Raw genomic sequence first — 16,365 nt, 5'->3', positions numbered from 1 at the left:
TCCCTACAAGTGGAAATGATGGGCGGGACTCTCCCTTCTGGGGAGAATCCCCACCTTCGCCGGAAAAAGGGCAGGAATCACTCTGGACATTTTCCTAGAAAGTCCAGGGTGATTCTCCATCTTCAAGGGGGTAGCAGGGCCCCAGCATGTGTCCCACAGCTCCAGCTGCCGGCAGGTCCCTGCAGTTACGCCCGCACGGCCGCGTATGCACGTGGCGGCCGTCTTCGCGCCGGCCCCCGCACAACATGGCGGCGCCCTACAGGGGCCCGGCGAGGAGGAGCATAGGTCCCCACTGGAATGAGCACGTCCGCCAATCGGTAGCCACCGATTGCGGGTTTGGCCACCGTGAAGGCCCCCCCCGGAGTCAGATCCCCCCCCCCCACCGCCACCAGTACAGCTCCCGCAGTCAGCATGCTGAGGTCCCGCTGGGTGGGACCACGTGAGAACCACGGCAGCAGAACTGGGTGGGCACTCGGCCTGTCAAGCATGGAGAATCGCCGCGGGGGCCGCTTTCAACGTCCCCAACCGGCGCCGTGTCGATCGCGCACGCACGACTGCCGACGATTCTCCGATTGCTGGAAAATCGCGAGCTGGCGTGGGAGCGTATTTTGGGTAATTCACTGCCTCCGCGCCGAGTGCGATTTTAGCGCGGTGGGTCGGAGAATCCCGCCCATCCTCTCCACGTCCACTCTATCCAGGCCTCGCAGTATTCTGTAAGTTTCAATAAGATCCCCCTCATCCTTCTAAACTCCAACGAGTACAGACCCAGAGTCCTCAGCTGTTCCTCATATGACAAGTTCTTCATTCCAGGGATCATTCTTGTGAACCTTGTCTTGACCCTTTCCAAGGCCAGCACATCTTTCCTCAGATAAGGGGCCCAAAACTGCTCATAATACTCCAAATGGGGTCTGACCAGAGCCTTATACAGCCTCAGAAGTACATCCCTAGTCTTGTATTCTCGCCCTCTTGATATGGATGCTAACATTGCATTTGCCTTCTTAAACCAAAACCTCATACACCCAAAGACATTTATTTAATATGAACCTAACTAGAGGTTTACCCTTCCTTCCACAGAAATGCCAAATTATACTGACTTAAATCTATACCTTATTTCTAATATCAAACAATAAAAACATATATCACATAAAACGAACTCTGCTTCTTGACACTTTTAGGAAATTAGATTTAATGTCGGCCAAGTGTCTCTGAAAAAGACTCAGCATAAAGAAGCATTTGCACTAAATGATACGAATGTGGGGGGAAAAAATTAAATGATTGTGGATGAGAATCACCAAATGTTCAGAGTTCTGATGTTGTTATTTTCTTCTGGACATCAACATCTTCTGCAGTGCTACATTCACCCGATCTTCCTCGATGTTCATTTTGCTTTGAATTTCTAATGAGGATAAAAAAAATGTTAAAGCCTGGATGTAATTTCAGATTGCCCTATGAAAATAAAGCATATAATGTGTCAGGTAATTTATGCTATCAAATCAGCTTCTTCCACAGATATAGTACATTACTCTGGCAATGATTCCACTTAATTGATTTAATTTTTAGTGAGGCAGTGATGAACCCTATATTAGTTGCTGATACTCAAGCTTTCATGCCAAAAGATTATTCAAAAAAACTTTTCAGAAGCAATGGTGTATGACATTGAATATAATCAATGCAGCTCAAAGCTTTTAGGCATATATACAGCCTTCAATACTTTAAAGGGCAATAAAATTGACTGTAAGAAAACCATTTCAAAGTTTTCAAACATATTAAAGGGAATTATTTTATCTCCATCTCACATATTTTTAGACATGTCCATATTTGGATTTTAAAAAATTGAGATTAGCTGAAAAAAATGACTGTATGACAATCCAGAAAAAATATTGTCCTGAACTTCAATTATTGCATCATCACAGAGATCTCCAGATTCGTGGATGACTTATTGCTTCTAAAACCATGAAGCTGTGATTACTGTTTCTGCCTTATAAATGAAGCTGAATGGTTTGTGCACAGAACAAGATGCAATGAATATTACTTGTGGTGGTATGTTTGAGAGGAGATAATGGTTTGAATTTTTTGTGACTTACATCATTAGGTTTTCTCCTTTCACGTTGCATTCTCCTTGGTTAACGTGAATGAGGCACATTCCAGATTTGTAATTTATACATGTTGGGAAACATTCTCCAAGTGTACTTGCTTGTGTTCATGTTTTGTGTATCTGCTTCAGTCCATAGTCTTGATATTCATTTCACTCTTCCTTACTCTACTCACAGCCATTTATTCAATCTGTATCTCCTGCCGCCCATCCATCATCACCTTCCAAGTCTGAGTGGCTCATGGACTTCTTTGTCCCTAATGCTGGGATCATCTATTCAGCTGCTTCAGCTACTTCTCTTCTCCTGGTTTACTAGCGAAAGCTCTCCAGGCTAACCCTGCTCTCAACCCTGACCGTTCTCTAGTTTTTCTCCCATTTTTCGTCATCCCATCATTAAGGGTAGCTCATCCATGAGCACCATATTTTCTACCTTGACACTGATTCCACTAAATTATTCACAGCCCAATTTCTTTATTGGTCCCCAAGCTCATTGACATTGTAAGCAGCTCAGTCCCCACAAGTACATTCCCTTCCTGTTTTGAAATTGCTGTCATTACCCTCTCCTCAAAAACTGAATTGCAGGGTGGAATCTTGGAAAAACCCGGCAAAGTTTCAATGACAATGAGATAATTGGAATGAAACCCACTGATGGCGTTGTCGGGATTTCTCACGGAGTCTTACCCCACTTTAAGAAAAGGATTTCTCCCCATAGGAATCATGCAATGCTCCTGTACCCTCCCGCTGATTCGCTCGACCCAGGGAATAAAAATTTTTTTTTTTTACTGTAGCCATTTATTTTCCAATTAAGGGGCAAGTTAGTGTGGCCAATCCACCTAACCTGCACATCTTTGGGTTGTGGGGGTGAAACCCATGCAGACATCGGGAGAATGTGAAAACTCCACACGGATAGTGACCCAGGGTCGGGATTCGAACCCGGGTCCTCAGCGCCGCAGTCTCAATGCTAAACACTGTGCCACATGCTACCCCGACCCAGGGAATCTTAATCAGTGCAATCACTGGGGAGGACCATATAAATTACTCCCCAACACTTGTTCCAGATCCATTTGAGGGCGATGGCAGCAGAGGAAGCCAGCTCTGTGTTTCACTGAGGGAGTCCTGACCAGATTTCTGGATGTGATGCAGCAAAAGCATGGTGTACTCTACCCACAATCCAGGAGACTGCCACCAGCAGGGGCACCATGCCCGCCTGGGGAGTAATAGCTGCCTTTGTTAGTGCCAGCATGCTGCAGAAAAGGGCGGGGCAACAGTGCAGGAAGCAGATGAATGACCTTCACCGCCCGGCTAGGGTAGGTTTGCCACATTCAGTCTCTTTCTGCACCCCCTCACACACCCCTCGCACCTCCAATGTGATCTCTCACCCATTGACCTCATGGGTTACCCACCTGTCATGAAGACCTCTTCTTCGCCCCCCCCCCCCACCCCCCACCCCCATGATGCACTACCACCATCATGGTGCCCCCCACATCACCCCCAATAGTGAGCCCACCCCCATGGTACCCCCACCCTCAGGGTGGCGTGCCCTCCCCCCCCCCCCCCCCCCCCCCATCCATATCAAGTTTGTTCCTTACACTCCTGCTCCCACTCCAGTCCCACGCAAGCCACTCTACCCATCTGGCCTGGCAGGTGTTCCACCTACCCATCTGTGTCTGTGTAGGACAAACTGGAGCACAACCAGCGTGAGATGGTGCAATCACGTGGAGTCATGCTGGGCCTTGGAAACCTGACCTCACATGAAGCGAGCGCATGAGTTGGCTGGAGAGGAGCCTGACCATGCCTGTGCTGATGGCAAAGTGGGGGCATCGAGGAAAAGTGTAAACCCTCAGGACACACAGTCATACCTAAAACCTCACGCTAGCAAAATTCTCGGACCCATTATTCCCCCATGATGTACTATTGGCATCTCCCTTCCCTTGCAGGGCAAGCTGTCAACCAGCCTGGGCCATCATCACACCTCCAGGAAGATCCAGAACACAGCAGCTCAGAGGAAGACTCCTCTGATATCACCCTTGTGTGTGTATGACTGCCAGACTTGGCCTTCAGTTCGACAGGGAGAAATCCAGAAGGGGCTGTAGGACAGGATAGGTCCATGTCCACACCTCTGGTGATGGTGGATCCTGGGTGGGAGTGTTGTCAATTCTGAGTATGGCCTGATTCCAGCATGGGGTGGGTTGATGATGCTGGTGAAGGGATGGTGGTGGGGGAGGTAATGGGTAAAAGTCTTGTGGGGGGAATAGGCAGCCTGTGGGGACGGAAATTGGCTTGGAGGCCTCTAGGGAAGTCTTAGATTGGGCGGCGGGGGCATGGGGGCTTGGTGGTTGTGTGTGTGGTGGTTGGTATTGCAGAAGGTGGCGTGTGGAAGCTTTTTCCACTTCCAAACTGACTGACTATTGCCATACTCTCCTCACTGGCATTCCTTGCTTTATTCTCTGGAAACATCAATTCAACCAAACGCCGCTGCCTGGCAGAGCATTAAAATGAAACCTGAGGTTTAGAACTTCCTGAACTATACACGGCATTGTGAGTGTGCACACTGTTTGGTACAAATGATCTCAACCAGCTGCTGATTCCAACTAAAAGAGTGGGAGGTTAGCTTGTGACTTACCCACTGTTGCAAGGGCCGCACCAACCTGTAAAATGAATAGAATTGGACATTATTAGGAATATTCTGTAATGTGAGTTTATTAATTGGGCATTTTCTTTTGCATGCTTTGCAGCTGTAACAATTGGGAGGTTACTTCTTCAAGCTCTGTATGACTACTATTGTATTGAAAGCTCTCTTCCCTGTTTCTCTACTTCTGCAATGCTTTGATTATTTTGATATTATTGCTGCAGAATCTACTGCCCACCACACTCCTGCTGACTGCTACTCACAAAATGCTAATTATTGAGCCATTGCAATTCCCTTTCGACATTCCTTATGGTTCTCCTACATCCAGAATTGGAAAGCAGGCATAATTTCACCCGAGGCACTTGGTTAACTCTTGCATTTGTCACAGGAGCTACATATTCAGTACCTGGACCATCTGTCTACATTTACTGTTTATATTTCATGAGAGGGACTGGATAATTATGCAATCAGCCTGACCAGGACCTCTCCACACAGGGACAGTTCTGCTGGACTGTGTGACCGCAGGGTTACCTTTCAATTTTTTCTTTATTCGTTCATGGGATTTGGGCGTCACTGGCTGGGTCAGCATTTATTGCCCATCCCTGAGGGCATTTAAGAATCAACCACATTGCTGTGGGTCTGAAGTCACATGTAGGCCAGACCAGATAAAGATGACAGATTTCCCTGAAGGTCACAGTGAGCCAGGTGGTTTTTTGCGACAAGCGACAATGGTTTGCTTCATGATCATCATTGGACTTCTTTTAAATTCCAGATTTTCTATTGAATTCAAATTCCACCATCAGCCCTGGTGGGATTCGAACCCAGGTTCCCGGAGCATTACCCTTGGTCTCATGGATTATTAGTCTAGTGACAATACCACTACCCCACTGCCTCCCCAATGCCACCATATGCTTCAAAGCAACCATTTGATTTTACAGTCCTGATGAAATTTAAGACTTCTTTCATGAAAAGTTTACACAGCACTTCATCACCTCGAAAAATTACCGTGCCTTGTTAATAATTTTCAGAAAGGTGTTTTTTATGATCTGATTTCAGTTTGAGTCTCTTGTTTCAAATTAAAATGCCCACACTTTTCCACAGGCTTCCACTGACAGTTTTATTTATGATCAGCCTTTTAAACTATATTTTACTTAATGCTGAAATTCAATACTGAGCAGTACTTTTTTATTCATTGATGGGATGTGGGTATCGCTGACTCAGCCAGCATTTATTGTTCATTTCTAATAACCCTTGAACTGAGGTCATTCCAGAGAGCAATTACGAGTGAACCGCATTGCTGTAGGTCTGGAGCCACATGTCGGTCAGACCAGGTAAGGATGGCAGATTTCCTTCCCTAAAGGACGTTAGTGAACAGATGAGTCTTTACAACAATTGACACATGGGGCGGGATTCTCCGACCCCCGCCGGGTCGGAGAATCGCCGGGGGCTGGCGTGAATCCCGCCCCTGCCGGTTGCCGAATTCTCCGGCACCGGATATTCGGCGGGGGTGGGAATCGCGCTGCGCTGGTTGGTGCCCCCCCCCCGGCAATTCTCCGGCCCGCAATGGGCCGAAGTTCCGCTGCTGGAATGCCTGTCCCGCCGGCGAGAATTAAACCACCTCTCTTACCGGTGGGACCAGGCGGCGCGGGCGGGCTCCGGGGTCCTGGGGGGTGTGCGGGGCGATCTGGCCCCTGGAGGTGCCCCCACGGTGGCCTGGCCCGCGATCGGGGCCCACCGATCCGCGGGCGGGCTTGTGCCGTGGGGACACTCTTTTCCTGCCACCTTCGCCATGGTCTCCACTATGGCGGAGGCGGAAGAGACCCCCTCCACTGCGCATGCGCGGGGATGCCGTGAGTGGCTGCTGACGCTCCCGCGCATGCGCCGCATGGCAAAGTCATTTCCGCGCCAGCTGCGGGGCACCAAAGGCGTTTCCTGCCAGCTGGCGGGGCAGAAATCAGTCCGGCGCGGGCCTAGCCCCTCAAGGTGAGGGTTCAGCTCCTCAAGATGCGGAGAATTCCGCACCTTTGGGGCGATGCGATGCCGGACTGATTCGCGCCGTTTTTGCCGCCGGTCGGCAGACTTCACGCCGATTGCAGAGAATCCCGCCCATGGTTTCACGGTTATCATTAAACTTCAAAATTTCAGATTTTTAGCAAATTCAAATTTCACCATCTGCCTTGGTGGGATTCAGGGTCCCCAGAGAGTTTCATAGAATCCCTACAATACGAAGGCCACGGCAGGGTGGCACACAAGTTAGCACTGCTGCCTCACAGTGCCAGGGAACCGGGTTCAATTTTAGCCTTGGTTGATAGTCTGTGTGGAGTTTGCACTTTCTCCTCATGGCTAGGTAGGTTGCTCTTTCAGAGGGTTGGTCCAGACTCGATAGGCCGAATGACCTCCTTCTGCACTGTAGAGATTCTATTTGGCCCATCAAGTCTGCACTGACCCTCCGAAAGAGTACACCACCTAGGCCCACTCCCCCACCCTTTCCCCTTAGCCCCACCTAACCGTTGGACACTAGGGGGCAATTAGCATGGCCAATCCACATAATCTGCACATCTTTGGACACTGGGAGGAAACTGGAGCACCTGGAGGCAACTCATGTAGACACAGGGAGAATGTATAAACTACGCAGACAGTCACCTACAGTCGGAACCTAACCCAGATCCCTGGCGCTGTGAGGCAGCAGTGCTAACCACTGTGCTTGTCGGATTACTAGTCTAGTGCCAATACCACTACGCCACACAATAAATACCACACTTCATTTCCTACATCTTGCAGCCACTCAGTAGTGCTGACTATCATTTTCCCATGACCAATCATTGTGTGAATACTTTATTGAGCAGGTTTGGTGTCCTCTTTCTCATCTTGAATTCTCTGAACTAAACCTAATCACAGCAAGCAGTGAATGGGTCATTATGGATTAAAAATGTCACTTCACATTTGTGCTTCACAACAGATGTGGGTTGATTTACCTTTCCGTTTACAGCACCAGATCAGCATTAAAGTGATTGAGACCACAAAAATTGGCATGGTTATAGAGCGGACAGGAAAGCTGCCTGTGAAGGAACAGAAAAGTAGTTTGAGTTTCTTACAATCTACTTCAGTGTGGAAGAATAGTGGCAAACACCAGCTAAATGACGCTCCTGGTTTACACGATTTGTGAATTAAATTTGATTTTTCCCACTGATGCCAGTGTAGGACCTCTGTCCTACTGTGCAGACAGCAGAAATACATCGGTCCCTATTTCCATTACTCGCGCTCTTGGTGGTGTAATATCACTGCTTTAAACTTGGTACAATCCACCCTGGTGTTTCCACCAGCACTACTAACCTATCTGTTGTTCGCCATCAATATGTATATCTATCTCCAGAAATGATTGAAATGTTAAATTTTATCCTTGTGATATGCAACTGGTGCTTTGTGGTATTTAATCCATATTATAGAATCTCGGACCACGTGATGTTGAATCGCATTTTGAATATCAACATTTGATATTGAAAATCCATGGGAAGTGTTCAGGATGGAAGCCAGCAATTATAAAGATGAACAATTTGCCATTAAGAATTTGTTAAGAACCAATCAAATCATTCAAAACACTTTTAAAAATAATTATATCTACTTTATTTTCTCTGGAAATACAAGTTCCAATTTTAAAGAAATTAAAAGTTACATTTTACACTAGGGCAATTAAATTTACCCACTGAGTTGGCTATTCCAACACCTCAATCTGTTTCAAGAGCCTGAAAATAACCGTTTCTTTCTCAACCTCAATATAAATGGAAAAAGTCTCAACGATATCTGGATTCAGAACAAGAGCAGTTTGGAAAATGTTCCAGGACGTAACTGATGCCCCCTTATTTTGCCAGGGTTTTAGAGTTTGCTTGTTAACTTGTACGTAAGTTACGCTTTTGAGCACACGAGCAAGGGCGAGAATAATAGAATCCCTACAGTGTAGAAGGAGGCCATTCAACTCATTGAGTCTGCACCGACCCTCTGAAAGAACACCCTACCTAGGCCCACTCCCCCATCCAATCGCCATTACTCTACCTTTGGACACTAAGAGGTAATTTAGCATGACAAATCCACCTAGCCTGCACATCTTTGGACTGTGGGAGGAAACTGGAGCACCCGGAGGAAACCCACGCAGACACGGGAGAAAGTGTAGACGCCACACAGACAGCCACCCAAGGCCAGAATTGAACCCGGGTCCCTGGTGCTGTGAGGCAACAGTGCTGACCACTGTGCCACTGTGCAGCCCTGAAAGAAGAAGGATGAAATGCGATGAATGGCAGAGATTAATTATACTGACATCTCTGAGACGAGCATAAGTAGTACAAAAAAAGATGAGGTCACCAACTCTGTGGGCTGGATTTTATGCTCCCTCACCAGCATGCTTGAGGGAAGAGGGCACCTAAAATCCAGCAGGTGGCCTTCCAGCCCCCTACCCATCTTCCCCAGACCTACCTAAAATGTTATGTGAGAACGGGATGCTATTTTATTGAGGCCTTCAAATGATGAATTAATGGTCCTTAGGTCCATATGAGGCATTCCCCCGCTACCCTCAACAAGGTAAACCTTGCCTTTAACCTTGCCCTCAGCCTCTGATCACATACCTATCTGAGCTGCTCAGCATTTGGGATTACTTGTAGTTCCAACAGTGGCATCTCACGAAGGTGGGACTTTAGTTCCAGAAAGAGGTGGAAGCTTCACCTTAAAAGATTCACCCATCTCCATCCTTTTAGCTGGGGACACAGCGCCTTGTAAAATCGAGCCTATGGTCTGAATTTTTCAGATGGCAAGGTCTCACATCCTACCATCCAAATAATCAGCGGAGAATACATCTCCACTGGATCCGAGTGCCCCACAGCCATTTCATGCACGAATGGTTATAGGCAGAACGAGCTGGCAGTCTTCAGCTTCTGCAGCAAGAGCGCTGCAGTGGACAGAACAGGAAATGCAGGAGAATGAAGTACTGGAGGCTAAGATAAGTTCAAGAGATCTTAGGACAGGGGAGGATAGGGAAGTCCTGGGGGAGTGCATAGGGGGCATTGGAGGAGAGGCTGGTGGGGGAGGGTGGTTCAGAGGCCATCAGACTTTAATGGCAGACTTCAGAAAGTGTCTTCTGATGGGGAACACAACCTATCCCTGTCCCCTCCCCGCCCAACCCCATCTCGCCTGGGATCTAACTCTTCTTTTTTGGGCTATACTCATGGACGTTTAAACCTCCCGCCAGCCTACAAATTGAGGCTGGCCAGGAAATGGCAAACAAAATCTTCAATTGGGGTGAGGGCGAGCCTCCCGTCCAAGGCCTTGTCCACCCCAACATAAAATCAGTGTGTGGTCGGAGAGGGTGGAAAACCGGAGGGAATTCCACCCCTTTGATTTAATGCCCCCCCCCCCCCCCACACCTTAAAACCTGTCTGATGCAAGAGAGACAAAAAAATCAGGCCTATGTTAATTTTCAAGAACAAAATTGTATAACATCTAGGAATATTATAGGAGGGTATTGAACTGCAAACCTCTTAGCAATGTACAGAGTTAAACAGTCTTAACATTTTTGACACACTCACTACCATAAGATTAATGTCAACTTCGAATAAGTAGAACACAATTTGTAATATTTGACTGTAATCCGTTCAAACTGTTGTAGTAACCTCAAATGCTAACTGTCCATTAACATCTACTCAAGTGCCTTGTATACTTCAAATATTTCATATTTAAAATGTGGCTAATTGTATTCTCATATGTATCCTAATAATGAAACATTCATTGATGACTTTCTCTTTGAGGTTAAATCGGTCTTTCAACAATCTACTGGTCCTTTGATGGATGGTTGGTTGCATTAATATTAAGAATATTAATATTCTTCAGACTGGGGGTTGGTGTTAGATGGTTCAAGTCAGGAAAATCTAAAAATGTACTCGTCCTCTAAACATTGATGGAAATTCCCCAGATAATTTTGTGATGTGGAATTAAGCAAAAATGTAAAGTATTCATTGGCCCTTTTCTCAGGTACGACACTTTGCACGGCATTATTGATCATCGGGTTACTTTACTTAAAGAGCTGTATTCCAGGGAATCAAATAATCTTGTTTTGACAGATGAATAGGCATTGGAAAGTGAATAGGCATTAGAAAGTTAAAAGGTGATGAGTTCATACTTGACATTTATAATAAATTACTCTTGCTGCAGCTTGTTCTACACCAAGAATTCATAAAGGAAAAATCTTTCCCTTTGGCTCTTACTTCCGAAATCAGATGTCAGGGATATCGTTAAAGCAGATTCCTTTGAGTCATATCCATTGTGTGCTCTGCAGATATAGTCTCCACTGTCTGAATGGTCAACATTCATTTTCTTCAGGATCGAACTGCTTACTCCAGCTACCAGTTGTATGCCCCCGCGTCGTGCCCAGAATTTCTTCAACCAGATAACAATGGATGCTGGGTTACTATCCGCTGTACAGTTTAGTTCAAGAAACGACTGGTGCTCAACATAAATGAAGTTTTTGAGCAGTGGAAGGAACACATCTGAGTCGGAAGTCCTGTAATGTATGACGAGCTCTGGACCATCTGAATCAGGACAATGGAAATGGAGAGTAATTAGTCAGACAGACAGATTCATTAACCTGCTCACTGATGACTGCAATTAAAAACCATAAGGTACATTCTTTCAGTGTGAGTATGCATATCGTATTGTAATATTTATCCAAGCCCACAGAACTGTTTTGAAAAAAATTACATAATTGTCCCTCTTAATTAAACTTCCGGAATGATTGATTGGGTTGAATGGAATTTTATTCACATTCATTTGATGTGTATTCTTAAACAAAAGAGAGGCTAACAACCACTCTTAGCCTGATAGCACCTTCAAACCAGTCAATTGAAAACGTGAAAGAATAATAAAGATTGACTTTGGCCGGATTTTCACTGAGCCTGGTGTCTGGGGAGCCCTTTGAAAATGGCAGCCGGGATCCAGTTCTGGGATTCCTGATTCCATTTCAGAGGATTCTAATTTTCAACTTGGCCTTTAAATGGTGTAGCTGGTTCAGGTCAAAGGTCCCCACCCTAAACTCCTGAACTGGCTGGCTCCAATGCGGGAATAGATATTCCCTAGTCCTCCACAATCTTCGTTGAGTCGGGTCAGGTTTTCAAAGAGTCGTGGTTGAAACAACCCCACTACCCCCTCATGCATCCCATGCCAAGCTATGGCACTTCCATGTCCATTCACCCACGAAATACTGTATAAAAGCAATTAACCCTTTTGTGATAGTGGGATGTGTAAAATCCGTTTCAGGGAATGTACATTTATTGATAACTTCTGACTTTCTTAAAAACCTTCTTTTACTGCAGGGCAATTAAAGTTTCAAACATCCAGCCCCTTTAAAGTTTCAATACTTAAAACTGCAAGCACCTGAAATTTCTTAATATTGAGTAAATAAACATTGTGAAATTAAAAGTGGGAGTACAGAGCGCTGGAGCTATAAATCAAGCAATAGTTTCCCTGGGGTTCAGGTGTTTTAGTACTCTGATGGATGTCATATGAGATGAGACACGGCTGAGAGCCCAAAAATCCATTAGCACTTTTTAAACACCTGAATCCTAGAGAAAACATTGCTTGATTAATGAAGATACTCTCGGACCCATTGAGATTTTCTAGCATTTTCTATTTTTATTTCAGATTCTGGCCTCTGGAGTCATTTTCTTTTAGCTTAATTGATGGTTCTAGCTGTCTGATCTCTGCTGTCAATTTCACAATGTTTTCTTACTCGGTATTAAGCGACTTCAATTGAAACCTTAAGGGACCTATATTAAAACTTTTATTAAGAAAGTGGAAAGTTATTCATGAATGACTATAATTTTAAAGCTACTTTTACACATTCTGTTGTTGCTGTAGGATCCAGTTCTCCTGAAATTAAATGAAATTAAATCGCTTATTGTCACAAGTAGGCTTCAAATGAAGTTACTTTGAAAAGCCCCTAGTCACTACATTCCGGCAACTGTTCAGGAGGCTGGTACGGGAATTGAACCCCTGCTGCTGGCCTGCTTTAAAGGCCAGCTATTTAGCCCTGTGTTAAACCAGCCTCCTATACACTATATCGCGGCTGAATGGGCATCTAAATACAATAGGAGGGTATGGGGAACATGAGGCGTCATAGCAGTTGTTTGGGGAGTTTTTTTCCTTTTTTTTAAAATTTAGAGTACCCAATTAATTTTTTCCAATTAAGGGGCAATTTAGCATGGCCAATCCATCTACTCTGCACATCTTTGGGTTGTGGGAGTGAAACCCATGCAAACACGTGGAGAATGTGCAAACTCCACACGGACAGTGACCCAGAGCCGGGATCGAACCCGGGACCTCGGCACCGTGAGGCAGCAGTGCCACCGTGCTGCCCTGTTGTTTTGGGAGTTTACCTTAGATTGTGGACATAAGCGGTCATAGGGGTTATGAGAGGGCATACCTTGTCATGGAACATGAGGAGCCATTGGAGTGTTAAGGGCATGAAATGACATGAATGGAACATGGGGAGTTTGCAGGGTTTTAGTGATGAGGGCTGGAGAGCCTTCTGTTTGTACTTAAACTGGGACGAAATCCCACAGCACTTAGTCTTTTAAACCCAAGCCCATCGCCACATCCAGCAGTCCCTGTGGGTGCCTCCAAACGTTTTCAGGGTTGGTTGGCGGACTCCAACACTCAGCCCCCTTCCCCACAACCTACAAAGAAAATCTGCCTTTGTTGGCTATCTTCGAGGAAGGTTGACAGATCAAGCCAGGAATTTTTCTGATTCCCATTAACCCACCTCAATGATGAAAATCCAGACCCTCTGAAACTTCCCTCCCTTCCTTCTGGTAGGAGAAACTTAGCTGATTATGTCGTTGCAGTCAGAAACAACACAAAAACGCCATCCTGCGCTCTAACCCAGAAAGTTAGTCACTCTTTGAAACTATATTTTGTGAATAGGAAAAATCACTAAAACCAGGAGATAAACCTTACCTTCTCAAGGTTTCCCTCACCCCATACATCTTCAAAGACATATCAAATAGATTCTTGTGATCATTTATGTTAAAAATCGTAAGTCTTTCCATGCATTTTCTTTCACAAATTTAGTTCCTGAAGTTGAAAATGTCTCCTGATTTCCCTTTTTATTCCTATCTTCCTAATTTTTAACTTGGATCCCTTGCGATTAGAACCATTCACTACAGCATGCGTAGATTAGATTGATAATTTTCATTAACAAATTTGAAAATTTTATAGAATCTTACCGCAGAGAAGGACAGAGGCCATTTGATCTATACGACCTGTGCAAGTTCGTAGAAATTGCTGTCCAACTCCCACGGATCAGCTATTTTCCCTGTAGTCCAACAAATAACTCCTCTTCGAGTATATTGCAAGTCCAATTAAAAAGTAGCACTCCTATGTCAGTGAGAGCATTGCCAGATTCAGAGTCTAATTCTTTCTCTGTCTTAAATAGTCAACCCCTTATATTGAAATAGCAACCCCTAGTTCTTTCAAATGATACGCTTTTAAACATACAAACATTTGAATTAGGAGCAGGTGTAGGCTACTCGGCCCTTCAAACCTGGGCCACCATTCAATAAGATCATGACTGATCTGATTGTAACCTCAACTCCACATTTCCCCGACTCCTGATGACCTTTCACCCCCTTGCTTATCAAGAATCTACCTACCTCTGCCTTAAAAATACTCCACCTCAACCACCTTTTAAGGAAGAGAATTCCAAACCCACATAACCCTCTGAGAGAAAGAAATTCCCCTAATCTCTGACCGAAATGGGCCACCTTTATTTTTAAACTGTGGCCCTGATAGATTCTCCCACAAGAGGAACCATCCTCTCTACATCGACCCTATCAAGACCCCTCAGGATCTTAAACGTTTCAATCAAGTTGCCCCTTGATCTTCTAAATGCCACTGGATATAGCTCAGCTTGTCCAACCTTTCCCTATAGGACAATCTGCCCAATAGCAAAATAGAAATTCCATTTGCAGGAACAGTTTCATTGTGATTATTGGACTTACTAAGACTAGTACATCTAGAACACCTTCCTGACAAGGTGGATGTGCAAAGGATGTCTCCCGTTTTGGGAGAATCTAGAACTAGGGGTCACTAGTTAAAGATAAGTCGACTATTTAAGACAGAGTTGGTTGACTATTTAAGACTGACAGCTGGGCCATTTCAGAATTACATTTTGAATCAGCTACAAATTAATCAAATTAAAACAAACGGCAATCAAAAACACTTGAGTTTCACAAACTTACAGTTCACAGTTAGTATTATCCGTTTTATTACTTGCTCTTTACTTGTCAAATGATAGACCTGACAAGTGAAGATTGTCCTATGGTCTTGCAAAGTGGGGGTAAAAATCAATTCACTGGTCGTGTTAAATGTGCCGTCTGCGTTTCTGAAGGTGGTCTCTCGAGTCGTATATCTCATATCAACATCTCGTTGTGAAGATTGAGAAATGGTTCGTTCTTGATGCAACCATTTTATAGAGATATTCTGAGGATAAAATCCTCTGGCAAGGCAGGACAAAACAGACTCGTTCCCAGCTAAAAATATTCCCTGAGTAACAGAGACTGCTGGAGAAGATGGCGGAACTGTAACATATAATACAAAGTTATATTGCATATAAATGGTAAAGAGAGCAATATGAAACCAATGTCAAGCAATTTTTACACACTCAATACACACAACAACTTCATTTCAATAAGTTACGCATAAGATACTCAGGGAATATAATTTATAATTCAATCTTGCAGGATCACCTCACCGATTGAGTGGTAGAGTCACATAAAAGCTCCTTCCATTTAGCAATAAGAATGAGGCGCTGCAGGTCGTTGCCGTGCGCATGCGCGGCCAGGGGCCCAGCCATTCTTCGGCTGTTATCGGCATGGGAGCCATGAGTTTCACCCAATGCCACTGCTAGTCCCTCATCGGTCCAAGGACCGGTCAGCGCCAATTATTTCATCATAAAACGCCCACTAATTCTCCGTTCGAGCCGGCACTGAGCCGTTGAAACGGAGAATCCATCCCCTTATTCCCCCTTCAGCCAAATTTAACCTCTCCATGCTTAGAAACATCATTAAATCTCCTCGCCATATTAAGACACAGGGTGGAGAAACTGACCTCCAACCCAATAGGATCTGCCTCCTCGTCACCAGTGAGGCAAAGGCTCCGACATCTGCCCCTGCTCCTGTCTGGAGCTCCGGCAAGTCCAACACGCCGAATATGGCTCCCAGGGGATTGGGTTCTAGGTCCAACTGTAATACTGTCGACGTGGTGCGAAAGAAGGTATTCCAGAATTCTTCAGTTTCAGGCACGACCAAAACACGTGTATATGATTGGCTGGTCCTCTCCCGCATCTATGTCCTCAACCCCTTCAAACATGCAACTCATTTTCGATCTCATCAAGTGTGTTTTGTGAACTACCTTCAATTGTATTAGTGCCAATCTCGAGCTGAAGGTCGATGCATTTATTCTCGGTACAATTTCGCATGAAAGCCCTTCTTCCAATGTCTCCCCTAATTCCTCCTCCCATTTACCTTAACCCTATACAAGGATTCTGATCCTGCTTCTATAATATTTCTATAAAAGCCAAGGTAGCATCCACTTCTATACCCAACAC

General features: G+C 45.2%; 1 protein-coding gene across 1 annotated transcript; it reads right to left on the bottom strand.

The window, feature by feature from the left end:
- Positions 1–467: 467 nt before the first annotated feature.
- Positions 468–15,332, bottom strand: LOC140397974 (sialic acid-binding Ig-like lectin 11). The gene is made up of 5 exons (XM_072486226.1): positions 14,999–15,332; positions 10,970–11,293; positions 7,697–7,780; positions 4,716–4,740; positions 468–1,396 (listed from the first exon to the last, which is right to left on the bottom strand). Exons 1-5 carry the CDS (start codon positions 15,171–15,173, stop codon positions 1,300–1,302), a joined length of 705 nt encoding a protein of 234 aa, XP_072342327.1. The 5' UTR covers positions 15,174–15,332; the 3' UTR covers positions 468–1,299.
- Positions 15,333–16,365: the final 1,033 nt, after the last annotated feature.

This window comes from Scyliorhinus torazame, chromosome 21 (assembly GCF_047496885.1).
Source record: "Scyliorhinus torazame isolate Kashiwa2021f chromosome 21, sScyTor2.1, whole genome shotgun sequence".
Taxonomy (NCBI): domain Eukaryota; kingdom Metazoa; phylum Chordata; class Chondrichthyes; order Carcharhiniformes; family Scyliorhinidae; genus Scyliorhinus; species Scyliorhinus torazame.
Note: the sequence above shows the minus strand (reverse complement) of the source record. Positions and strands in the feature narration are given on the sequence as shown.